The sequence below is a fragment of the Nannobrachium achirus genome (genome assembly GCF_963921795.1).
Source record: "Nannobrachium achirus genome assembly, chromosome: 11".
Classification (NCBI taxonomy): Eukaryota; Metazoa; Chordata; class Actinopteri; order Myctophiformes; family Myctophidae; genus Nannobrachium; species Nannobrachium achirus.
The window spans coordinates 28937229-28964977 of record NC_137820.1 but is presented as its reverse complement, the minus strand read 5'-3'; the positions used below and the strand labels follow the sequence as shown (position 1 = coordinate 28964977).

At 41.6% G+C, this 27749-nt stretch overlaps 1 protein-coding gene across 1 annotated transcript in view; it reads left to right on the top strand.

Annotated features, from left to right (window-relative positions):
* btbd11b (BTB (POZ) domain containing 11b) overlaps window positions 1-27749 on the top strand; it is a gene marked incomplete at both ends in the record, with an annotated part of 195861 nt that overhangs the window by 153779 nt on the left and 14333 nt on the right. Inside the window, 7 exons of the mRNA XM_080736565.1 lie at window positions 1895-1996; window positions 3222-3315; window positions 6966-7101; window positions 9514-9734; window positions 11253-11431; window positions 24387-24492; window positions 25105-25207. Coding sequence (XP_080592691.1) covers window positions 1895-1996; window positions 3222-3315; window positions 6966-7101; window positions 9514-9734; window positions 11253-11431; window positions 24387-24492; window positions 25105-25207 — 941 coding nt within the window. The remainder of the gene's footprint in view (window positions 1-1894; window positions 1997-3221; window positions 3316-6965; window positions 7102-9513; window positions 9735-11252; window positions 11432-24386; window positions 24493-25104; window positions 25208-27749) is intronic.

Here is a 27749-nt window from a genome sequence, read left to right as displayed (position 1 = left end):
GGGGTAAAAGTGGGACTGAGTTACTAGGGCCCAAGGTGGAGGGGCCTTAATTATTTTATACTTTAGCTATTGAAAAATAGCAGATCTACAAGCTCACATCGTGGCACCGAGTGCAGCGCTGCGAGCTTGTAGATCTGCTATTTTTGAAAAGTCGTGAAAATGTGTGGAAATCTTTGAATATATATATATTTTTAAGCGAACATTTGTAACTCAAATTCTGCTTCTGGGGGGGGGGGGGGGGGTCCCAGGAACTAAATATGTTGAGATGAGAAACAGGTTTTTCACAAAACCTTATAAGTATTTGACACAAATTTTCACGATTTTTCAAAAATAGCAGACCTACAAGCTACAAGCTTGGAGTGCGGCACACGGTGCCACGCTGTGAGCTTGTATGTCTACAATTTTTCAATAGTTAAAGCACAAAATAATGCGTAATAATGCGCTCCCAGTCAATGAATCCTTGTACCCAGGGCCCAGAATTTGGTGCGACACCCCTGTCTATAGATGTTCCTTATGACTGTGACTCGGCCTTGGATGCTCCCTAATTGAACTTGTCTATTGATGTCCCTTATGACTGTGACTAAGCAACAGATGCGCTCTAATTGAACGTGCCTGAGCTGGCTGTGAACCCAGCCTCAGATGCTCTCTAATGGAATGTGTCTACAGTCAGATATTCCTGTCACAGATAAGGCGCTTTTAATGCATTCAGACTTCTCGCGCCACACTTCCCCTCCCCTCAGACAGCATTAAATTAATTACCTCTGCCTTATTGCTTTCTTAGCAGTGATTAAACTCAAAGTAATTGTGTTTCGCATGCCTCCGAGCCTCCCGTCCCAGCGGAGTCTGTGAACATTTTTAATACAAAAACTGGGAGCCTTTGGTGTGTCATTTTCCCGCAGTCAGGGATTATGACGAGGTTATTTACCGTGTCTCCAGCCCTCGATTGAACTTGCACTCCCCTGTCAAACAGATCAGAAAGGGAGAACAGAACAAAAAAAACGAACTAGGACAAGACCTAACTAGACAGATCAATCTATTGTGTTCATTACGGGGCTGACACCCGGACACCATGTCCTCTTGAGCCCCAGGGGTTCCTAGCTAATTAACGTTAGTCCTCCTTTAGAGGAACCACCCTCCCCTCCCTCCACGGCTGATTGACTGCTCTATATAGGCCATACATGGGCAACTGGTGGCCCATGCGGCCCCCACCTTCACTTAATGCGGCCCGCAGGTTAATACCGGAATGCTGATATATTATTGATTTCAGCTGTTAACAATTCCAAACATGACCTGCTTTAATTCCATCAGTCTATATTAGTAGCTTAATGACTAGTATAGTAGTATTAAAATGTATTTTTGTCCAATGTATTTGTATTTAGGTTCATGAAGTTAACATGAGTATATAACTAAATGCCTTTGAAATTGAATCAAAATGTTACATTTCAGGATTCCAATTAAAAAATAACAAAAAAATCAGGATTCCAATTCAAAAGAGGCAAAAATAGCCGATCTACATGCTACCGATCTACAACGCATCGCTTTGCGATGCGTTTTGAGCTTGTAGATCTGCTATTTTTGCTTCTTTTCTATGAGATATGACAAAGTAGGACGTAGCAATATGCAATGTGGCCCTCTGGAGTGAAGGTGGAAATATAGTGGCCCTCGCCATGCATCATAAAAGTTGCCCACCCCTGATATAGGCCGTGTAGAGGTTCTAATGGCTTTATATTTTTCTCCTTCACCTTTCCCCTCACTCCCGTCCCCCTACCTACCTACCTACCTACCTACCTACCTACCTACCTACCTACCTACCTACCTACCTACCTACCTACCTACCTACCTGCCTACCTACCTACCTACCTACCTACCTACCTACCTGTGTCACTTCCTTCAGGTGCCAAACTCAGTCCACAAGCACCCCTCAGTCTATCCTGAAACGCGGCAGGGGACGCCACTGACTTTCGCTGTGTTACACGGACATGTGCCCGTGGTGCAGGTAGTGACTGTGATTTTTCTCTCATCTCCCTCTCATGCCTGTGCCTCCCTCACTTCATTGTCTGTGGTCGCTGTCGTGTTTTGCTCTGCCAGATGGACGTAATGATAATTAATGGTCACTGTGAGACCTTTCTCCTCCCCCGAGTGAACTCTGTGTTTTTGTCCTTTCTTTTGTCCCCAAATTCATATTGTTGAAATTGTATTTGTCTAATGATGAGCAAGGGCGTCCTCTGGATGGAAATTGGGTCGTTATCGTTTTCAGGGACAGTAGTTCAGAAAGTCTGAACTGTTGTTCTTTTGGTCAGAACGTCCTCGTCGATTTGCATTTTGTGCAAATGTTTCTGACTGCATTCAGTCAGCTGAATGTGGAACGTTCTGCACTCAAATGGGTATTGAACTTGTTTAATCTCACTCTAAATGTTGTTGTTTTTTTTTACCATGGAATTATCTTTAAATTGTAACTGACATGGCTAAAAGCCTTGTGCTCTTAATCCAAGTAGATCATATAAGAGACAATACAATACTGGTTGAAAACTAAATGAGTATTGAACTTGTTTAATTCACACCCTAAATGATTTTTCCATGGAATTTAAAAATCTTTAACTTCTAATTGACATGGCTAAAAGCCTTGTGCTCCATAAATTAATCCAAGTAGATCAAATAAGAGACAATACAATACTGGTTAAAAACAAAATGGTAGTGAAATCACGAGATGTTTTGTCAGTATTTGTCCAACCATTTCCTGCTCCATTTTCCAACGTACTTGTTTTAACTGCAAGTATTGTTTCAAATCACAGAGCAGATTTAGCTCAGGTAATCTCAGTTAAAGTCTAAAGATTGACAGGGTGGAAAATCTAATTATTTACTACATGACAATGAAACAATTTCCCGAAATCAAGCAACTGAGTGCAACTGATTCGCTACAGTTGAATTCGATGACGACTGTCCATCCAGTGAGATGTACTGGGTCTCATGCTCGATTTATACTTGGTCGTGCGCCATTTCACGCACTGAAAACGCATTGTGAGCTTGTTAGATCTGCTATTGCCGGTGCGGCGATGCCACCGCGCAACTAAGCACAGTATTTAACCACGATTCTGGATAAATTACAAGTACGCAGTCACCAAGTGACCAGAGTTTACGTGACCCTCTCTTCTCTCCTCCTACGTTACCGCCTGCCAACACCTTTCCACTCTCCCCTCCCCTGTCCTGTCCTCCACACACAGCTGTTACTGGATGCCGGAGCCAACGTGGAGGGCTCCCTGCAGGACGGAATGGAGAACTACACGGAGACTCCGCTGCAGCTGGCAGCTGCTGCAGGTACAGCAACAACCACACCGCATGACTCCGCGCAGGCCCCGTCTGCTGGCTCCAACGACACCAAGCTGGCAACACCAGCTGGCCAACGAGAAGCTATATACCTGTAGAGCACTGTAAAAATCCTCAGTGTACAATTTAACTCTCGAGGATTCCGTCTGCAAATGGATGAGATGGAACATCTAACCCAGATTATAAACAGCCCCACTAGACCAGCTAGACCAGCTAGTGACACTCTGATTGACATCATTTTGACAAACGCTGTACATAAATATATCTCTGTTGGTGTCTTTGCAAATGATATGAGCGACCACTGTGCTATTGCCTGTGTTAGAAGCACAAAATTGCCCAAATCAAAAAGCTTGACTGTAACCAGGCGTTGTTTTAAACATTTCTCTGAGCAAGCTTTTGTGCATGATTTGGCACTAGTTGATTGGTTTCGTATCTCTCTCATACCATCTGTGGATGAGGCTTACTGTTTCTTTCACGACCATTTCCTTGCTCTGGTAAATAAACATGCTCCCCTAAAGAAGGTCAGAATTAAGAATAGGTCTAATCCCTGGTTCTCTAGGGATTTGGCTGATTTGATTCATGACAGAAATAGGAAATGGGCACTTGCCAGAAAGTCTAAGTCCCCAAACGATTGGCTTCTTTTTCGTATCCTCAGAAATAAGTGTACTGCTCTCACCAAAAGGTTGAAGGCACAGTATTATTTATCTCTAACTTCTGATACATCTGGTGTAAATTTCTGGAAAGCAGTTAAATCTCTCCAGCAGAGGGGAGCTGCTGGCCCCCCGCTAAAGCTACGGGTAGGGGAATCTCTTATATGTGACACAAAGCTGATCGCAAATGCTTTCAACAATCATTTCAAAAAAGCTGGGCACATTTTCGATGTACAAAATGCTTCCTCCGCGCCGCAAGGTGCACACGAGGAGGCATTTTCATTAGTAGATTCTAATGTACATTTTGACTTTTCTCCTATTCTGGTTATGGATGTGCTCCGTTCGCTGTAATCGTTGGACCCAAAAAAGGCTCCAGGACCAGATGGTCTCGATCCCTATCTTCTGAGAATAGCTGCGACAGTTTTAGCCCAACCTATAACTGATATATTTAATCTTTCATTAACTTCTCAGAATATTCCTTTGGTGTGGAAGCAAGCGCATGTTTCCCCCCTCCTCAAGGCAGGTGATCCCCTTGATGTAAATAACTATAGGCCAATTTCTAATCTTTCTGCTCTAGCTAAAATCCTGGAAGCGCAGGTATCTGTTCAAGTTAATCAATTTCTTGAGCACTATAAGATCCTAAACACCATGCAGTCTGGGTTTAGATCAAAGCATAGTACCGTTACGGCTTGCCTCACTGTCTTAGATGACATTAAAGCAGCCTGGGAAGATTCTTATGTCTGCGCAGCCTTGTTTATCGACCTATCCAAGGCTTTCGATACTGTGGATTTGCCCATATTGTTAAAGACGCTCGCAAATATTGGCATGGGCCAAAATGCGATTGGTTGGTTTTCCAGTTATTTGATGGGTCGCTCGCATTGTGTTAAACTGGGTGACATCGTGTCGGATAAAGTTGCTCTGGAGAAGGGTGTCCCTCAGGGCTCTATATTGGGTCCTTTACTCTTTCTTTTGTACATTAACAATATCTGCAGTAAGTCAAAGCACTCTAGGTACCATATGTATGCGGACGACACGGTTCTGTACACCTGTGCGCCTACGCTTGAGTTGGCTGTAAATGATTTGTCGTCTGATTTCATCTCACTGCAGCATGAATTGAGAAGAAACAAATTGTTGTTAAATGGTAACAAAACAAAGGCTGTGCTGTTCACTCCAAGAGAGTATCCAATAACAGTAAATATCTCCACTCTAGATGGTACCCCCATTGAATGGGTGGAGCGTTATAAATATCTAGGTTTCTGGTTGGATAAACATCTCAACTTTAAATTTCATATTGATGCTCTAGGAAAGAAGCTTAAATTCACTTTAGGTTTTTTCTACAGGCTGAAGGCCTGTTTTGCTCGCTCCTCCCGTAAACGATTGGTAAATGGTTTGTTCTTGTCCCAGCTGGATTATGGGGACACCATTTATAGGTTTGCTTGTGCCTCCACTTTGGCCAAATTAGATCCTCTTTATCACGCAGCTCTGAGATTCATAACAAATTCGCCTTTCAGGACTCATCACTGCATGTTGTATGCTGCAGTTGATTGGTCTTCATTGACATCTCGCAGGTTACAACATTGGTTGAATTTTGTATACAAAGCGTTACTTGGGGAGATTCCTTTCTATATTTCCTCCAAATTTGTACTGGTTAAGAATGGGCTAAATCTCAGATCAAATGCCTGGTTACGATGTGTAGTACCTACATTTACATCTGAGGGAGGCAAAAAAAGCCTCTCCTTTTTTGGCCCCTGGTCATGGAATGACCTTCAGTCCAGTCTCAAATTGGCTGTGTTAATTCCCTTGAGAAGTTTTAAGAGAATCACTCTAGATAGATCTACAAACGCTTGTACTTGTTCAGATCTGTAATTAATTTGCTCTGTGATCTCTTCCTTTGGGTACATTGGGTACACTGTGCGTGCCGTGTACTGCTACCTGTAAATTGCAAACTAGTTTTATTATTTAGTGTACATTTTGTATTTTTTGTATTTCTTAGGTATCTGTTTGTGTATCATGGATGTTCTATTTTTGTTGTGATGTCTTGTAAATAAGCAAGGATTGTGTAATTTTTTATTTCTGCCTCTTGGCCAGGTCACACTCGTAAAAGAGATCATGTCTCAATGTGTTTTTATCTGGTTAAATAAAGGTTAAATAAAAAAATAAAAATAAAAACACTGAGGATTTTACTGGGTGGATGGCACCTGAATGTCAGCGTGATTTCCTGGTAGCTGGAGAGATGGAAAGGCCCTGCCAAGGCAGCATTCTGGAAGGAATAGTCACAAATCCTCATTCTCTCTCTCTCTCTCTCTCTCTCTAGTCAATTTTCAATTCAAAGGGCTTTATGGCCATGAGAAAATAGACGTTTACATTGCCAAAGCAGAAGTGTGCACTATACAATACAATACAATCAAATAGGGATGGGACGATGCGCGATATTTCGTTTATCGCAATAAAAAACACTCACGATAATCGTATCGTGGAGATTTAATTTATTGTGATATCGTCCTCCGTCATGCACTGGGATCAATTCACCTTTTATTTGCCGAGCTGCATATCCGGTACCATTTAAACCCTCATAATTGGTAAAAGGTACTTAATATAGGTACTTGAAATAGTATTTTTTTCACTCTGTGTCAAATGTCTTTGCCAAAAAATAGCCGATCTACAAGGTCACAACGCGTCGCAAACGCGACGCGTTGTGAGCTTTTAGATCTGCTATTTTTTGGCAAATGTTCCACCCCAGGATAATGGATTTTGATTATCGCGATAATATCGTAAATCGTGATTTCTTTGGTCACAATAATCATGATATGAAATGTTCATATCGTCCCATCCCTACAATCAAAACAAAATATGTACAAGTGAAAGGAGTGAAACAGTTTTCATGTATCAAGGTTACAGGCAGTGCAGGGATATATACAATGATTAATAGTCTCTCTCTCTCCCTCTCTCCCTCTCTCTCTCTCTCTCTCTGGCCCTGTTGCATCCACAAAGGTAACTTTGAACTGGTGAGCCTGCTGCTAGACAGGGGGGCTGACCCCATGGTGGGGACCATGTACCGCAACGGCATCTCCACCGCCCCCCAGGGAGACATGAACTCCTACAGCCTGGCAGCGGCGCACGGACACAGGTAATGCACGCGTTTAGCCTGTGGGCGCGCGTGCGGCGTGCACTGCAGCCGCGATCATGCACATGTGCCCATTAGCGGACACACATGTGGACGCGGAGGCTCTCGTGTGCGCGTGCACATGCGGAGGCACGCACGCACGCGCGCACACACACATGCACACACTAGGGCATTCACGTATAGTTATTTTTAGTATTCGAATTATTCGACCTCAAAGTATTCGAATAGTCGAATATTCGACAGGACTGGTCAAACTGTCAAATATTAAAGGGCCACTTCACCTCTGGGACAACCCTATCTTATTTTATTGTTGTTTGGGACACGATCAACACAATCCTGAGTAATTTTTTTGCGTTCAATCTGTGTTTTTAGATATTTTAGTATTTCAGCATGACTAGTGATGCATTTTGCATCATCAGTGATGCGTTTTGCATCATATGATGCAAAACGCATCACTAGTCATGCTGAAATACTAAAATATCTCAAAAAGCTTTTTGAACACAAAAAATAACTCAGGATTGTGTTGATCGTGTCCCAAAGAAAAATAAAATAAGATAGGGTTGTCCCAGAGGTGAAGTGGCCCTTTAAGTAAGCAAGAGGTGAACATTGTGAAAATAGCCGATCTACATGCTCACAACGCCTCGCGAGGCGTTGTAGATCAGCTATTTTCACAATGTTTATCTGCGGAACCGAGTCACATTAAATGTAATACCTACAATTCCAAGTGCTTGTCAGGGTGGGGGTCCCCATTCAAATATGTTTATTTTGGGGGTCACAGCCTAAAAAGGTTTGAGAACCCCTGGTATAGAGCATTAACAAATTCATCCACCAGGGGCATTGACAACTCATTCTTATGACTTCCTATCTAGCCAAGATAAACTATAGATTTTTTAAAGAGAAAACAATAAAAAAATTAAAATAAGCGAATATTCGACTTATATATTTATTGATGAATGCCCTAGCGTGTGTGTGCTAGGGCATTCACCAAATATTCGAATATTCGACACACACACACACACACACACACACACACACACACACACACACACACACACACACACACACACACACACACACTACAAAATCTGTTTACTCTGCATACTCTGCACTCAATCTCAAGCTCATTCACAGTGAGAGAGTCATCAGAGCATGTCCATGAAATTGACATTGCAGCTGTTGTACAGTAGTATTACAGTACAGTAATTGTTAGTTCATTTTTATTTATTTATTCATGCATTTTTGCAGCTATGATGTATCCATCCGTAAATGGGTTTTTCGCAAAGCTTGCTTGTCCAGAGATTCTGGAGACAGGGCAGAATACATGAATAAATATGCATAGAAAAAACAGAATACAAAGTCAAATACCTCACGCTGATGCGTGCAGACAACAAATCAAGCCGAAATGTTGTTGTTTGTTTACTGCCATTCCTCAGAGGTGTAAAGTAATTAAGTACATTTACTCAAGTACTGTAGGCCTACTTAAAGGCCCGCTGACACGGCCCGAAATTATAATAGTATGATACAGTAGGTCACGTGGTCTCTCTGAAAACGGTCTGAAATAGTCTGAAACTCATGTCACAGTGTAATCTGCCCCTCGCTCCCCAACAACAGCTGACCAGTACAGTAAGTAGTCTAAGTACAGTCAATTAATTTGATTGGCTTATAATTGCGCATTCCCACAATGACATCATAAAAATATTAACTCATATTTTAAGATGACTTTTTAAAGTGACAGTACCCCAATTTTGTGGTATTTTTTACTTAAGTATTTCCAATTTCCAGTACTTTTACTTCTACTCCACTACATCTCAGAGACAAATATTGTACTTTTTACTACACTACACTTATTAGAAAACATAGTTTAATCACTAGTTACTTTCTAAATTTTTATTTTTATTATAAAACACACTTTAACCACTAAAGCCCTTTTTTAAGATTTGTTTTGGGCTTTTATTCGATAGGACAATAGACTGACAGGAAATATATGGGAAGAGACAGGGAGTGACATGCAGCAAAGGTCGCCGGTATCAGGAATCGAACCGGCAACACCGTCAGGCATCAATGCCTATGTGGTAATGTGGTATGCACCTAGACGAGTAGGCCAGCGGGTGCTCCCACTTCAGCCCTTTAAATACATTTCGGCCAATGGCGATCTACAGATCTTGTAGATCTGCCATTTTCAAAAGGTGTATACATTTGAAAAAGCAAAATGGGACATTCTGCATTATGAGCACTTTCTACATGAAGTACTTTAAGTACATGTTGATACCAAAACCTTTGTACTTTTACAAAAGTACATTTGGAATTCCGGATTTGACTTTGTAACAGAGTATTTCTACGTTGCAGTATACCTTTACTTAAGTCAAGCATTGGAGTCCTGTTTCCACCACTTGTTGTTCACTGCCGTTCCTCTAGGAATGTGTTCCGCAAGCTGCTGTCCCAGACGGAGAAGGGCAAAGGTGACGTCCTGTCCCTGGAGGAGATCCTGGCGGAGGGGTCGGACCTGGAGGAGAGGACGCCGTCCCAGATCGACCTGATCCGAGCGGGGAAGGCCAGGCTGAAGGCCCTGAAGGAGGCCATGTACCACAGCTCAGAACATGGACACGTAGACATCACCATAGACATACGCAGCCTCGGTTCGTCTCCCTTCTATTAGTACAAGGGTCTTCAACGGGGGGTGGGGTGGGGGTCCGGGATCCTCTAGGGGGTCCTCATAGTTACTACAGGGGGTCCTCCAAATCTTTGGGTGATAGAAAACCTTTTTTCCCCTTTTTTATATTAACCACTTTGCCAAAAATAGCCGATCTACAAGCTCACAACGCCTCGCAGCAGGCTATTTTTGTCAAAGAGCTTTGGTGTAGAGGGGAAAAAGAGCAGACTAAGTACAGAGTGAAAGGTCAAGTTTATTAAGTATTGACGGTTCAAGTGGTTAAATATCTGAAAACACAAATTGACACGAATCAAACATACACTGATAATTGTGCTGTCAAACAATGAAACTATATAGAATCTATGAACAGGTTGTGGGGGTCCCTGCTTCGTCTCGCTCTCAACTAAGGGGTCCTTGGCCTGAAAACATGGAAGACCCCTGGATTATTAGTCTGCGCGCACACAGTTACAGCACATTCAGCACGGTCAAATCCTAAGTGTTCAAGTGGGAAAATGCCGATAAACACTGAGGATGTCACTGTGTACAGTACTAAGGAAGTGCTCTGTAGGCCTACTCTGACTGATTTATTGATTTTTTGTATTAGACAGAAATGCAAACAGCACGAGTATAGTCATACACTTAGTCTAAAAGGATAACACAACAATGTCCAGTGGACTTGTTTCCATTGACGTCCTTTTCTGCACTTTTTTCCCATTTCCTTGGGCGGATGAGTATCGTAAGACTTCACAGTCAAATCCCGAGTGTCATTCTAACTTCATGCAGAGGTAAATTAACATTCAAGATTTCGCTGTGTAGTCCAGATGCAGTTGCAAGGGTGGGTGGGTTTTGGTGTTCATCGTTTTCGAAGCGATTAACCCATTTAGAACGGGTACACATTATTTGTATCATTATTTTATGCTTTAACTATTGAAAAATAGCAGATATACAAGCTCACAGCGCGGCACCGAGTGCCGCGCTGCGAGCTTGTAGATCTGCTATTTTTGAAAAATCGTGAAAATTAGAATTTTGACCCGATTCTATAATTGTCTTTTGAATCCTTCTAAGGTTTTTTGAAAAACCCATGTTTCTATGTCAGCAATCTGGCCAGCCATCGTCAAAGAAAAGGTCCTTTTCACTTAACTGGAGCTCAGTTAGTCTGTTCTTGAGAGACTACTATGTCAGTGGTTCTCAAACCTTTTCATGTGAAGGACCCCCAAACTGATATGTATTTGGCCACGGACCCCCATCTCAAAATATTTAGTTCCAGGGACCACCCAGAAGCAAAATTTGAGCTATAAACGTTCGCTTTAAAAATACATAGGCCTAATATTCAAAGATTTGCACACATTTTCACAACTTTCTCAAAAATAGCAGATCTACAAGCTCGCAGTGAGCTTGTATATCTGCAATTTTTTAATAGTTAAAGCATTCAATAATTCTAGGCCTAAATGGGTTTTAATATACATTTTTACCTGCGTTTCTCCCTCTCCCCCCCAATTCCCAGGGGTTCCGTGGACGTTGCACACCTGGCTGGAGTCTCTGCGCACGTGTTTCCAGCAGAACCGTCGGCCACTGATCCAGGGTCTGCTGAAGGAGTTCAGCTGCATAGAGGAGGAGGAGTACACCGAGGAGCTCATCACACACGGCCTGCCTCTCCTGTTCCAGATCCTCAGAGCCAGCAAGGTAAAACAGAATATTGAATATCTAAAGGCAGAGATGGGAAAAGTACTCACGTTCTGTACTTGTAAAAGTAAAAGTACTTGTGAAAAAAACGACTTTGGTAAAAGTAAAAGTACTCATTCCAAATAATTACTCAAGTAAAAAGTAAAAAGTACGTGCTTTGAAAAGTACTTTTAAAGTAAAAGTAAAAGTATTTTTACCGTATATTTCTAGAATTTGAAGGATATTAAAATTAAAAGATCCCCACCAAACATACGTCTTAAAACTGGCCCAGAATTGGTTTCCTACTATGATGTGAAATCTAAATGCAGCAGTGTTTTTTTTTTAGACTGAGTACCAGTTATAGATAATATTTGACTCTCCAAGAACAATCATTATTATAAAAAAATATATGTATATCCCACGATTTTGTAACCCATTTTTTTAAGTGCCAATTGACCACCAAGTAGGCCTACACCATTATGACTGATGTTAAAATACAGATAAGGTTTCCTAATAAGAATGTCGTTTTCATTGTTCAATTATAATTATAATACAATACATCTCACATCCACAGACAGACAGATTTCTGACTGTTATACTTTAAGATGTTTTGCATGTCTGTCAGAGGACCCCAATGTAAACAAGCCATGCAGACTGTATGGATGATAATCATACAGTAGTGTGTTTGCTATGCGAACTGCTAATCAAGTATTCAATCAATCAATTCAAACAAACGCATGCATGCACGCGCATGAGGGCACGCACGCGCGCGCGCTCGCTCTCTCTCTCTCTCTCTCTCTCTCACACACACACACACACACACACACACGCGCTAAAGGCTTTTGCGAGGCAAAGATGACCGAAGCTACAGTTGTGCAGAGTCTGCAGAACGTTTAACTTTTTCCATACAGAACTTTATCCATAATCCAGCATGAGATAAAAAGCAATGGCACTGACTCACCTAAGCTTCGGAGGTTAAAAAGAACGCATTTCCAACGCGTGTGCATTACAGCAGCATGGCCAAAGTCTTGTGTTTATAATCCATAGTAGTTATAATCCACGTGAATTAATTGTTGTTTGAAAGAGCTGTGACGAGATGAATGGTTTACACAGCATGATGGTAGAATTAAACCACCTTCCTTCCTCTTCCTCTAAAAACCGTGGATTTCAAAATAAGAGCATAGGGTATTAGGCTATTATGTAGGATATATGATTCGTTTTATTTGGTAGTCTAGTTACAGGAAGTAAATAGACCGGTGCTTTCCTACTTGACACAGTGACTCTCACTCTGGCCAGCAGCAGAGCGTCACCACCGCAGCCTCTATGAATGATGATCAAGCGCTTTAATCATTTTTGTTTGATCTGCCACGCATCGGCACAACATTAACATAAAAGTAGCGAGCCTGTTTTGAAAATGTAGCGGAGTAAAAGTACAGATACTTGTGTTAAAATGTAACGGATAAAAGTAAAAAGTACCCAGAAAAATAATTACTCAGTAAAGTACAAAGTACTGAAAAATGTACTTCGTTACAGTAACGAAGTATTTGTACTTCGTTACTTCCCATCTCTGTCTAAAGGCCAGTCCACACCAATGCAACTCCTTGCAACTGCCATTTGGGGATAATCCTTGCAAGTAGTTGCAAGGAGTTGCAAGGAGTTGTGTCGTGAATCATTGATGTGAACTGGCCTTTAAAAGTGATATAGACAACATGTAATCACTGGATGTCGCTCTGGGCTCCACATCGCAACAGCTCCAACATTAGTCCATGGGCCATACGAGATGTCGGTATCCGAAAGGTGGCAAAGGTTATCATGCATTTTTGAAAAGCTCTATATCTGTAGATTATAATTTGGTATGATAACCCTTTCTGAGACACAGCTAAATTGGTGTTATCAGCTGCTAGAGTTGGTGTCCCATTAACTTTACATTACAGGGGAAAAAAGCAAAAAAATAATCTGCTTTAAAGGAGTAGTTCACCCCCAACATGACTTTTTTTCTATTGATTACTCATGCCATGGAGAGTAGAGTTCAATAATATTTTTTGGTTTTTGGTTTTTGTTTAAGACAAAAATGTGATAACAATAAATTTTCCCCCATTGATTCCGGATGGTGACCCGTTTCGAAACGGGTCACCATCCGGAATCAATGGGGGAAAATTTACTCGAATCAAATTTTTGTCTTAGGAATGTGACAAAAACCCAAAAATATTATTGAACTCTACTCTCCATGGCATGAGTAATCAATAGAAAAAAAGTCATTTTGGGGGTGAACTACTCCTTTAAGTAGCATATGAGGGGTCAACTAGTTTTTTTTTTTTCATGATTCTGAAGCCATTGCAAACATCTGTTTTGCACAAAAAACATTCCTTGGGCTAAAAAACTGCCCCACAAGACTATGGTTTAGGGGCTGTTTTAGCCCAATGAATGTTTTTTATGCAAAACAGACGTTTGCAATGGATTTAGAATCACGAAAAAACCCTAGTTTGACCCCTCATATGTTACTTAAAGAGGTTATGACACCTTAAGGGTTACTGTCACCTTAAGAAATTATTACTACATTATTACTACATACTGTACTGGTCAGCTGTTGCTCGGGTTGAGGGGCAGACTCTCCCCCTCACCCCCAGCAGTCACTAAAAACAAGGAAGTAACTCTACACGAAAATGTATTTTATATCTAAATCTGTGTATATACAAATTATATTTCCAGACAAATGTGGTTGTTATATCAACATTGTTCATGTGAATATGTTTGTTTATGCTTATGTGTTGGGAAAAAAAATCAGCGAGTTGTTATTGTCGCGTCTCCCCGGGGACCAGCGCTCTATCCGCGGGGAGAAGAGGTAGAGAGACAGCCTGTCCTGAACGAGGAGGAAAGAGCATTACTACAGCATTTCTGAAACTGTTCATTTCAGCCATGTATATATCCTCCCTCAAATCACTTATTTATACCAACATCGTCCACAATAAGTTGTTTTTTATCCTTATTTATTGGAAATATAACGCTAGTTCTGGGTTTCACTATCTCTCCTCCGTCTCCCACTGATCCCAATGTGTCCGCCTGACTGACTGAGACTGGCTGACTGTCTCTCTCTGTTACGTGTGTGTGTGTGTGTGTGTGTGTGTGTGTGTGTGTGTGTGTGTGTGTGTGTGTGTGTGTGTGTGTGTGTGTGTGTGTGTGTCTTTATTCTTTATAGTTTACATATGCAAATTAGCCATGTGGCTCTCTCTGTTACACAAGCAGTATTAAAGGCATTGGTTCTCAAAGTTGGGTTCATGAGGATGTTTCAGGGGGTCCCCATGCAGCTAAATGATAGTTTGGAACCAAATGGACCCTAATAATGGGTATGCATTGCAACCCATAATGTATACAAATTAGGGCTGGGATGCGATTAAAAATTTTAATCTAATTAATTACAGGCTCTGTGATTAATTAATCGCAATTAATCGCATTTTAATCGCACATCAATATTTGACCTGAGAAGCATTTTCTTTTCAAGTAAAACACATATTGTTGTACGAGTGAATCAACGAGTGAGTTTTTTTAATCTAAATTTGGCATCCACTGGGCCAAGCAAAGCGCTCTGATCGGCTACTTCTCCCTTTGCGTTTGTTGTCTCTTCTTGGTTGGTGCATCGCTATGATCGGTATGCCCGAAACTTTTGTTTTTGCACCACAGAACCGAAAGGTTCTGTGGTGCAAAAACTAGGTGCGATTAAAATGCGTTAATGTTTTTAATCGCGTTAATTTTCGGTAATTAATTAATCGCAATTAATCAGTTAAAGTCCCAGCCTTAATACAAATATAACCAAATGGACTCTATGGACCCTAATGGGTCCATTTATACACTCTGAGCTGATTCTTTTTACTATTTCCCAGAGATAGAAATACAAGAAAATAAATAGAGATATAAATAAATAAAATGGGAGTCTGTAGCATAATGCATGTAAAACTGGGGGTCCTCGAAATTAAAATGGTTGGGAATAGAGCTACAGAGCTGTAACGCTATTCTTATGGGGGTTCCCAGGCTAATATGTCAATTTGGGGGGGGGGGGGTCCTTGACACATTTTACACATATTTATTCCATCCAAGCGAACAACACTATAAACAAACCCCTACCACTGATCCAAGCGAACAACACTATAAACAAACCCCTACCACTGATCTGCGGGCATCCCTTCGTGTGGGTGTATATCTCTGGCTCTGGAACATCTACGGCTGCTGCTGCTGCTACGGCTCCGATGAGGGGCTCGAACATGTATGGTTGTATACCAAATGCTTGATGTTCATATCGGTCTCGGTCGTCGTTATCATCATCACTTTCACTGCTACAGGTACAACAACTTTCAACATCCGTCAGATCTGCTGGAGGAGGCGATGGTGGAGGAGAAAAATCCTCAACAGAAGTTACAGAACCCACCGGGCTGCTACTGTCATGTGAATCATCCATGTTGAATTTCGCGGATTGCCTGCCTGGCCTGCCTGCTTGTAACTTGTGATTCCCCCTCCCCACCCACGCGCACGCCCACACAGAGAGATCACGTTACAGAGAGCGAGAGAGACAGTCAGCCGTCAGTCAGTCACAGACTCAGACACATTGAGGAGATCAGATCAGATCAGATCAGGGAGGAGAGAGTGAAAACCAGCATTGTATTTCCAATAAATAAGGATAAAAAAACAACTTATTGTGGACGATGTTGGTATAAATAAGTGACTTGAGGGAGGATATATACATTGCTGAAATGAACAGTTTCAGAAATGCTGTAGTAATGCTCTTTCCTCCTCGTTCAGGACAGGCTGTCTCTCTACCTCTTCTCCCCGCGGATAGAGCGCTGGTCCCCGGGGAGACGCGACAATAACAACTCGCTGATTTAGCGTTTTTTTTTTTTTTCTCCAACACATAAGCATAAACAAACATATTCACATGAACAATGTTGATGTGTTACGACCCCTGTCTAGGGTAGGAGTAGAACATAATGAGGAGGACGACAGCTTTTCAAAAAGATGAATTTATTTTATATATTTTTTAGCAGAGACTGAAAATCTCAAATTTTGTCTTTTATAAGTGAAAGTGAGCTTCAGGGTGCTGGTTTACAATAATCAAAACTTACTACTACTAAAGAAAATACCCCTAACACAAACCCCTGACCAAAACCCTACAGTTTACTAACCTTACTCACCTAACTAATGAAAAACAGGAACAAACAAGGGAACCAAACAAACGTACCAAAACACCCCTACGTGAATACACAGTGTTTACAAATGAATCAAAACTGAACAAACTATTAATTCACAGAAAAACAACTAAAGTACCGAAGGTAACTAAAGGAAAACTAACAAAACAAAAGGCTGGCAGACAAGAGGGCTTAACAAAACAAAAAGGTCACAAAAGGCTGGCAGACAAGAGGGCTTGAGTCTCTGCTGCTTTCATAGCTGCCAGTCCCCAACAGTATCAGAGCAAAGTGAAGCTTTATAGATGATGACCAGAAGCACAGCCAACCATGGCTAGGGCGTGGACGGGATCGACGAATGAGGAGTAGGGGACAGGGCCAGAGGCGGGCATGTCAATCTGCAACACTACCTGGATTCAATCAACCACTTCACACTCAATTCCACCAATCAGCACAACACCCAACTCTCCAGTCTCACAGCATTCTCTCTCTCTCTCAGCATCATTCTCCACCTTATAGGAACACAAATGGGAAACAATATAACACAAGCCACAACATACAAATATATTCTCAACTAATCATCAATACCAAAATTATAACCAAATACAAATATATAATAATTAATACAAATACGGCTGGCCGTAACAACCACATTTGTGTGGAAATATAATTTGTATATACACAGATCTAGATATAAAATACATTTTCGTGGGGATGGTGGAAAGAGTGGTGACCAGTCTGGTGATGTGAGGTTAGTCAGACACACGTCGCGTGCAGTTTCAAAGTGTTTTCAGAGAGACCACGTGACCCACAGTCACCCACTGTTTACTACTATGACAACTTCGGGCGTGGCAGGACCCCTTTAATGTAAAGTTAATGGGACACCAACTCTAGCAGCTGATAACACCAATTTAGCTGTGTCTCAGAAAGGGTTATCATACCAAATTATAATCTACAGATATAGAGATTTTCAAAAATGCATGATAACCTTTGCCACCTTTCCGATACCGACATCTCGTATGGCCCATGGGCTACATAACTTATTTCCCCAAGTCGCACCTACAGTATGGCGCAGCCGTCACAGAGCTGTGTTGGACATGCTAAGGTGCTAGAGACGACATTCAACCCACTGGAGGTCACACTATACGCATCACACATCACAACAGCTAGGTGGCATAAGGCTGCTTATTTCCCTGCGTCACGCCTATGAGGCAGCTGTCAGTCACCCAGCTGCATTTGGTATCTTAGAGGTGATATAGACAAAATTCAACCACCCTCTGTCAGCATTCTGAGACCATATTGTTACCATAGTGCAGGGGTCCTCAACGTTTTCATGCCAAGGACCCCTTAGTTGAGAGAGAGATGAAGCAGGGACCCCCACAACCTTTTCATAGCGTCCATATAGTTTCATCGTTTGACAGCACAATCATCCATGTATTTTGGATACATGTCAATTTGTGTTTTCAGATATTTAACCACTTGATCCGTGAATACTTAATAAACTTGACCTTTCACTCTGTACTTAGTCTGCTCTTTTTCCCCTCTACACCAAGCCAAACATAGCTGATCTACAAGCTCACAACGCCTCGCGTTAGATCTGCTATTTTTGGCTAAAGTTCTCAAAAAAAAAAAGAAAAAAGAAAGAAAAAAAAAAGAAAAAAAAAACGTTTCTGTCTCACAAAGATTTGGAGGACCTCTGCACTCACCTCTTTATTTCTTATTATGTTTTTGTTGAGCTATGACTTTATACACAATAAAATCCTCAGTGGCAATTTAACTCTGAGAGTGTGTGCAATTGGAACCACATTTGGTTCCATATTGTACACACTCTCAGAGTAAAAAAAAAAAAGAATAAATGAGGATTTTACTTGTGTCACACACTCAAGTTATTTCTCGATGCATCACTGTGATTATGCAATCAGCCGTCAGCCTCGCAGTGATTGCTCCGTCCCACAGGCGCATTCAGTTTAAATACCGACTTGTCGTTCTGATTTATACAACACGCCCTCCTCTTCAGTAGTAGTCTGCTGTGATATCAGTTTTAGCTCATGATCCCCTTGGTGGTCATATTATCAGATTTATCACCGCACGTTGTTATCCTGTCTGGCACGTTGTCTACTTCTGTCTCCTCCGCCTTGACACATTTAAAGCTATATGAACTCTTGTGTAGTCCATTAAACAACACATTCCCTGCCATTTAACAATACCTTCGTACATATGCCTCCAGTCTCCATAGACTTCCATGTAATTCATAGTGCACGGATCATGCACACCCATGCCTAGATAATGCACCACCGGTGTCCACATTGCTCACAGCTTTCAAACAAAAAAATCTGAATGGAAATCCGTTCAGGCATTCATGAGATGGCAGCCATTATGTTTTCCTAAAATGTAAACAAAGATGGCTGCCATGTTTGAAAGATGGGGTTGCTATGGGGGTTAAACATGCAATTTCGCGATTGCTATCATGCCTACTACATTTTTTTGGGGTCAAAAGTTTTTTTTGATTTTTTTTTTTGAACAAAAGGTGTTTATTTGCCATTCTGTCTTCATAAACATTCACAAAGTTATCAGCAAGTTATCAGCAAATAATCCACAAATAATAATAATAACATAAAAGCAACATTTTTGAAAAAAATAAATAATAATAAATATATATATATTTTTTTTTCGGGATTATCGGGCCTGGCAGGGAAAGACATTGAAATAATCTCGGGATTATCGGGCCTGGCACACAATGAGTTAATGTAAGGCTGTTCAACAGCGCTACACTTGTTCACCCAGTGGTATTGCATACAGACATGCATACAGACATGCCTAGTGGGAATGTGTGTGTGCGATTTCATGATAATTTGCACTTTGCGTTTGTGATTTGAGGCATTTTGTTCAAAACGGCTTAATCCTACAAACTTTGGAAGCCAATCTTAGCCAATCAGGATAGAATATGCAAAATCGGACAGATCTATGTTGATCACATGACTGTCGAGATACTGCCTACCGATTTGTAGGCTTTTTGGACAAAATAGTAGTGTACAGAAATGTGTTTTGCGAACATCGGCCTCATGGTGGCGCTAGAACAGGCCCATTTGAAAAATGTGGGTCAGAGGTTCTGAATTGGCATCCAGGGAGTGTGTGTGCTCATTTTGGCAGCGACCGGGCCAACGGCGACTGAGATAATTGGTAACAAACTGCGAGGACGCACAGACGCACGGTCGCACGCACGCACAGACCGAGGGGAAAACATACTCTCCCCCATGCTTTCACTGGTGGAGACAATAAATTGGACCATTTTCACAAAAAGCATATCATGGTGATTTAAACGAGGCTTTAAACTAGTGATAGGAACCATAAAGTACAAGGACAATGTTTATTAAGGACAAGGTAAGAAAATGAAATCTAAAAGTTTTGGGGAAATGAAAGGAGAACATGTTGCTTCTGGTACCAGAACAGCGCAACTAGTGGCCAATCATAGGAACTTTTAGTTCTGTGTTTGCTTCATTTTAAATCCGGACAACTGGCCCCCTGATACCTACACACACAGTTAGAGCGCTGAGGCACCGCTCAAAAAAGATAGCATAATGTTCTCCCCGTGTCTCCTAGGGTTGATACCCTCACAAAAACATGCAGTAATCCTGGTCTCAATAATGCCTCCCCCTGACCAGCCGGGGCGCCTGATGGAGGGGAAAGGAACTGGTTGGAATAACGTGTTCCTTCCACATGCTACATCCATCCCAGGGAAATTCCCCTTGTCAGGTGAAAAGAAACAACTTGGACTACCCATGCATTGAAGGAAGCATGAGGTTTGTCTGTTGTCTCCCCAGGCGCGGCAGAGGGAGAGCAGAGCCCAGGATTACATAGGCAATTGGCACTGGGTGAAAATGGTTGGCAAAATCGTGGGGGAAAAAAAGATAGCATAAGTTCTCACATATATTTTACTACACTCTGATGTGGAGGTGCTTTGTGCTCAGTGGCCTTGTGGTTAGAGTTTCTGCCCTGAAATTTGGAGGCCAGGGTTTAATCCCTGGCTGAATCATGTCTAAAAGGTTCCTGATCTATGGGGGCCACATAGCTCGGGAATCATTGCTTCCCAATGCTACTTATTTATTTTACTCTCTGAATGCATGCATTTTACTTTCTTAGTTTATATAAATAAAAAATAAACCACAAATGGTACTCATTGATTAAAAACATTCGAGGATGAAGCACAATAAATTACTTGACTCCATTGGGGTCTCACAAATAAACAAAAAGGTCCACGACGTGTAAAACTAGTTTGCAAAACAAAACGTCACTCAATGACATTGTATAAAATCTCATAAAATACAATCTAAACTACTTGCTTCACACAGGCAGATATTTAAAGGAGCTATAGTCAACTTTTTCTTGAAAAACGGATGCTAAAATAAAAATAATGTTTCAAAAAAATTTTATAAAAAAATAAGCTTCATATATGTGTTTCAATTCAAAAATGACCTAAAAAAACGTAAAATAATGATAAAATAATAATTTTGGCCATTGTCGGACCGACAGTTTGTTTACATTCTAGTCTATTCTTTGATAGTGTTAGACTAGGATGTAAACAAAGTGTCGGCCCGACAATGGCCAAAATGATTATTTTATCATTATTTTACCCTTTTTGTGGTAATTTTTTAATTGAAACACATATATAAAGCTTATTTTTTCATAAAATATTTTCGAAACATTATTTTTATTTTTAGGATCATTTTTCAAGAAAAAGTTGACTATAGCTCCTTTAAACATCTCAGATTACTTGTTTCGTTCTATTGAGACAACCTTCTATTTCCAGGCGAATATTCGGCCCCAGATCCAGAACAGGGACATTTGGTTTCATGTTGTCAGTCCTTGGTGTTTGTCTTGTGCTGATCTATGGCGGGGCTCAGCACAGTGACCCCCATTCTCTCAGGGTTCCTCTGGGACCCTGATGGCTGTTTGTCCTGCCGTGCCAGCCTTACTTTCGAGGCAGAGGCAGTCCGTCTTCTCCTCTTCTCTTCTCCTCTCAGCCTCAGACACCATTCCGTTGGCTCAACGCTGTTGTTCTAAATGGGCTCTATAAATAAAGAGTATTGAATTGGATTGGATTCTGATCACAAACACGCTGGAACTTCCCTTTCACACATTCCTGCATTCTGCACAAATATTTCCGAATGACACTGAATACATATGTGTAGACGTTGTGCTTTTTCCTCTCTCCTAGGATTTGGGGCATAAATCGCTGACACTGTGTGCACTGTTTGTTTGTTCCAAGTGATATCTGTGAGCTCACTTGGCATGTGTGAGAGAAAAAAGGCAGCGCAGTCACACGTTGAGCATCATGGTGGAATAGGGCAGGGGTTTTCAAAGTGGGTGACGGACGGGGCACCCCGGGGTGCCGCGACGGCAGTCCAGGGTTGCCGCGAGATAATTTGATATTATTTGGAATTTATTTGGACACTTGAACAAAATATTTAGTATAATTTTAAACTTGAAGTACAAAGTTATTTTCAGTCAGCTTTAAAATGGCTATTATCGCAACGTTTTCCTCGCAACATAATCAGTAAAATACCGTCACTGTCGGGCAGAAACCTTGTATCTCCAAGTTTCAAATGTGTACGTCTTTTGGTAAAGAAAAGCCCTGCTTCATCATACAAGACTGTCGCACAAAACTAGTGAAAACAGCCGATCTACATGCTTGTAGATCGGCTGTTTTCACTAGATTAGTAAAACGGTTTTGGACATACAAGGTTTCCACCCGACAAAGATGATATGCTATAAATATAAGGTGCTGGGAGTGAAAATTATAATGTAGGGGTGCCTCGGATTAAAAAATATATTTATGGGGTGCCCTGTGACAAAAAGGTTTGGGAACCCCTGGAATAGGGTCACACTTCTGTGACTTGTAGATCTGCTGTTTCCGTGCAACACCATCATCAGCCGATCTACAAGCACGCAACGACAGCCTTGCATGATGAAGCAGGGCTTTACTTTGCAAAGGGATGGGCGAAGGGATGGGCTGTGAAAGGCAGCCAGATACAAAAATAAAATTATTAATTAATTCATGCATTAATTCATTCATGCACACACATCCACAGAACATCTCAGGTGGATGGCAGGGGAGACTCTCTTGTTCTCACATACAGTAGTGTTCCCTATTGAGCCCTGTCCGAGGAACAGTGGGTGTCGTTGAACACATCTCATAGTCATTTAATCATTTTCTGACAAGATTTTGAATGTATGTCTAACTTTAAAGGAGTCATCCAGACCAAAACACATATAGGGTTAAATCTGCCTTTTATCATACCCCTTCATACCTGCTTTAGTCAATTTTTTTCATAGCTGCCCCTGTTGCTAGATTTTCGGCTGCCCCTGTTGCTAGATTTCGCAGGCCCTCTCATAACTAACAGAGTAGATAGACTTTATACTAGTGCGGTTATTTCTTCAGCTTCAAAGTTAGTAATTTTTTATTGGATTGTGTTTACACAACGTCCTGAGACCAACCACACCGCTGTTTTGACCTCACAGACACCCTTACTTGTCAAACCGACCCCTCCCTCCCCTCCCTTTCTAGCCTCTCCTCTCCCTGCTCTGGTGCAGAGCAAAAGACGTTTGACAAGTAAGGGTGCCTGTGAGGTCAAAACAGCAGTTTGGTTGGTCTCAGGACGTTGTGTAAACACAATCCAGTAAAAAAATACTAACTTTGAAGCTGAAGAAATAACCGCACTAGTATAAAGTCTATCTACTCTGTTAGTTATGAGAGGGCCCGCAAAATCTAGCAACAGGGGCAGACGAAATCTAGCAACAGGGGCAGCTATGAAAAAAATCGACTAAAGCAGGTATAAAGGGGTATGATAAAAGACAGATTTAACCCTATATGTGTTTTGGTCTGGATGACTCCTTTAACACTTGCTTGAATGTGATACAAGTTGAGCTGGTCACAGATGTAGCTCTGCACGTGCAGCCTTTTTTCATTTTGTCATTGTCATTTCCCCCAGTGTTTATATTGTACCTGTCACTGCCATCCTCTAGTGATGGCTTAGGGCAGGGGAAGGTGACGCTGCTTTTCATTTGACAGCGACGAGTTTCACCTGGAGGGAGTAACGCATGTAGAAGAACACACTATCCCTCCCAGTTCCAACAGGCACCATGTTGGCGTTTTGCTGGGAGTCGCTAGTGCAGTGACAGAGGTCAACCTCCTCTGCAATCAGTTCTGTTTGTTGGAGCGCCCGGCCAAGCTGGGGGAACTGACCCCCAGGGCCCTATTTTGCGTGTCTTAACTTAAGACACCTCCAGGTCTTAAGATAAGTCATAAGCCCTAGTAGCCAGACGATCAGAGATCTCCACCTGGTGGAGATTAAATCTAAATTAAAAGACTTGGATATGGTGTAGATTTAGAAAACCAGCGCCAACAAACCTGCACCCGCTGCTTTGGGATGCTTTTGTCATGCACTGGGATCAATTCACCTTTTATTTGCCGAGCTGCATATCCGGTACCACTTAAACCCTCTATAATTGTTAAATAGTACTTATAATATACGTACTTGATACAGTCTTTTTTCACTCTCTATCAAATGTCTTTGCTAAAAAATAGCCGATCTACAAGCTCACAACACGTTGCAACGCAACGCGTTGTAAGCTTGTAGATCGGCTATTTTTCGGCAAATATTCCGCCCCAGGATAATGGATTTTGATTATCGCGATTTCTTTGTTCACAATAATCGTGATATGACATTTTCATATGGTCCCATCCCTAGTCTCCCTGTCTCTCTTGTATCAGTGATGTGGTGTCTCCCTGTCTTTTCTTGAATCAGAACGAGGTGATCAGCCAACAGCTGTCTGTGATCTTCACCCAGTGCTACGGGCCGTACCCCATCCCCAAACTGGTGGAGATAAAGAGAAAACAGTCGTCGCGTCTGGGTGAGCAACCGGCATGTGAGGGCTTCAGGGGATCTTTGTGATGGTGATTTGTTGATAGTGACTATTGACAAAATGGGACGCCAGACACAGTATAAATGCACTGCAGTGTTAAAGGAGTAGTTCACCCCCAAAATGACTTTTTTTCTATTGATTACTCATGCCATGGAGACTTGAGTTCAATCATATTTTTAGTTTTTTGTTGCATTCCTAAGACAATAATTGTTTCCGGATGGGGACCCAAATCCATTTGGGTCCCCATCCGAAATCAATGGGGGTAAATTTACTACGGTATAATAATTTTTTTGTCAAAGGAATGCGGCAAATACAAAAAAATATTATTGAACTCTGAGTGAGTAATCAATAGAAAAAAGATCATTTTGGGGGTGAACTACTCCTTTAATATTAGCCCTATGAGCAGTGTCTAGGGTGCCATCTAGTGCTTGTAGAATGTAAAAGCCTTAAGGTAATGAGTTGACACAATGATATTAATGCTGCATGAATGTACATCGAATGGCTCATTAGTCTCAAGGCCAAGTCGTACATGCCGTGCATTTTTCATGACGACGAGGATAACTAATCTAGAATAGCGTAACTAAACAGAATATCTTTCAGATCCTCACTTCCTGAACAATAAGGACATGTCCGATGTGACCTTTCTGGTGGAGGGGAAGCCCTTCTACGCCCACAAAGTCCTGCTCTTCACCGCATCCACCAGGTAAGCACACCTGTAGTTCATGACTGTAAGCCAGTGGTTCTCAACCTTTTCAGGCCGCGACCCCCGAAATAATCATATTTTAACTGGGGACGCCCATCACCCTGACAAGCACTAAGAGTTGAGGCATTACATTTTGTATAACACAGTTCTATTGTGACATGCTCACAACGCCTCACGTTTTTGCGAGGCGTTGCGAGGCATTGTGAGCATGTAGATCTGAAATTTTCACAATTTCGGCCTCTAATATTTGACAATTTGGCCAATGTTTAATTTGTCATTTTAGAGGTATTAAAAAGTCCTTAAATTGTCACTTTAGTAATGTGCAGATGCCCTCCATACACTTAAACTTAATGCTGGTTTGTTTACTGTTGAGTGAGAAAACAATGTTGCACATTAAGTTAATCATCTGGGGACCCACAGGTTGAGAACCACTGCTGTAAGCAACAACTCACTCCAGGCCACGTTATATTTGAGTGTTTCTCAACACTTCATTTCAAGGACCCCCAGTTTGATATGCATTAGGATTAGGCCAGGGACCCCAATTTGAATTGATACAGATTATTTTCTGTTTGTTTATCTATGGCAGTGTTTCTCAACCACTGTGCCTGGGGACCTTTGGTGTGCCCCTGAGAAGGGTCAAGTGTGCCCCTTGAAACAGCTTGAAAGCCAGTATTGTATTTATCATTTTAAAAATGATTTAAACTAGTGAAAACATCCGATCTACAAGCACACAACGCGTTGTGTGCTTGTAGATCTGCTGTTTTCACTAGTGTTGTGCGACAGCTTTGTATGATGAAGCAGGGCTTTACTTTGCGAAGAAACGTACAAATTTGAAACTTGGAGATACAAGGTTTCTTCCCGACAGTGACAATATTTACACCCCCGTATTATGTTGGTGTGCCCATGGATTCTTGGGACATGAAAAGTGTGCCCATGCAGAAAAAAGGTTGAGAAACACTGCCCTATGGGCACGTTGTGAAACAGTGGTATATTGTCATTATATCACGGCCAAGGGCTGTGAAAGATACTCACACCTTTTATTCCGCCACTCGCTGTGATATCATTACAATACATCATGGCCTGGAGTGAGTTATTGCCTATGAGAATCATAGACACATCCCAGTTCAAACAGTTTGATAGCGTTTCATTACAACAATAATTTGCACACGAAAGTAGTACCCCACTGACTGCCTGTGCAAACAGGGCGGCTGCTGGACAATGTTTACATTTAGATTTATACAGCCTTGGCTCCGTGTAGGAGTTATCCGTCAGTGTATTTGTTTGTTTGTGTTTGTTTGTCGGGGCTGTAATCTCCCAAACTGTTGGACTGATCAGTGCCGAATTTGTATTGTACATGCTGCCAGTCTAAAGCCACATCATATGTTTTATATTGGTAACCAGCACATGTGCACTTTACATGAAATCAGAAAAACGTATGGTCAAAAATGACTGGATTTGTACACTCTCAGAGTTAAGCCCTTTGCACACAGACGCGTTTTTCTTGCACGGAAAAGAAAACGGACGATTATTTTTTTTTAAAGAAAACATTGATTCTCTATGACCTCATACACACCGGCTCCGAATTTGCCATGCGGCAGGTGGCTGCGGCTGAGCGTTTCTTTTCCCCCCGATCGAACCCAGTTCGATTTGTGCGTCTTGTCGCATGCGGTAAAAACTCATTGACTCCTTTTATGACAACTCTTCGGATCCGCAATGTGGATTCCGCACAGCCTTGCACACCAAATCCAATGCGTTTTAATCATGCAGAAAACGCAACAGTCCTGTGTGCAAAGCCCTTTATGGAGGTCCTTGAAATAAAAGAAAGTTTGAGAAAACACCACACTAAGCTACAGCCGGCCCTTAGTGCTACAGTTATTATCTGTGATGTCCGAAGAATAATTTATTAGTTTAGAGACAAAACTTATCGCACTCGTCTGCTGTGTAAATACTGATGCGGGAAGCGCTGATTGCGTAACGCAGCCTGCGGGCAGCTAAGCCCAAACAAAGGCTCTTCTGTCATTTTGAGTTTCAAGGATTCACATGCAATGCCGTCTGGGACAGCTTTGACCAGACGGTAGGGAATGAAAAGAAAGAGTGAATCACGTATATTTCCTATTCAATGTGTTTTTTTTCTCTGCCAGCAGGTATTTGATTCCACTTTCGTTCTGTATGTTCAATAAATACTGTCTCAATCTGAACGTAATACCTCCTTTTATAGCTAATTTGAAAAAAGAATCTCTCTTTTTTTTCTTCTTTTTTTCTTCATGTTAAGTCTAAAGCCTAAAACTACATCTCTATATTTGGGCATAAACTTACAGATGCTATAATATCAGTCATCTCCATATTTGGACTAAAAAAATGGAGGACAGAATGACACACAGCATGTATACACCAACAGATTTCCATAGGGTCAGCTGCTGAGACTCATCTCTTCAGCATCGACCTAGCATCATCACCCAGCTGATGCATGCGATTCTTGTCCTTTAAAATAAATTCAAGCCTCGAAACTGTTAAAAGCTACAGATGTGCCGTTTCAAGTCTT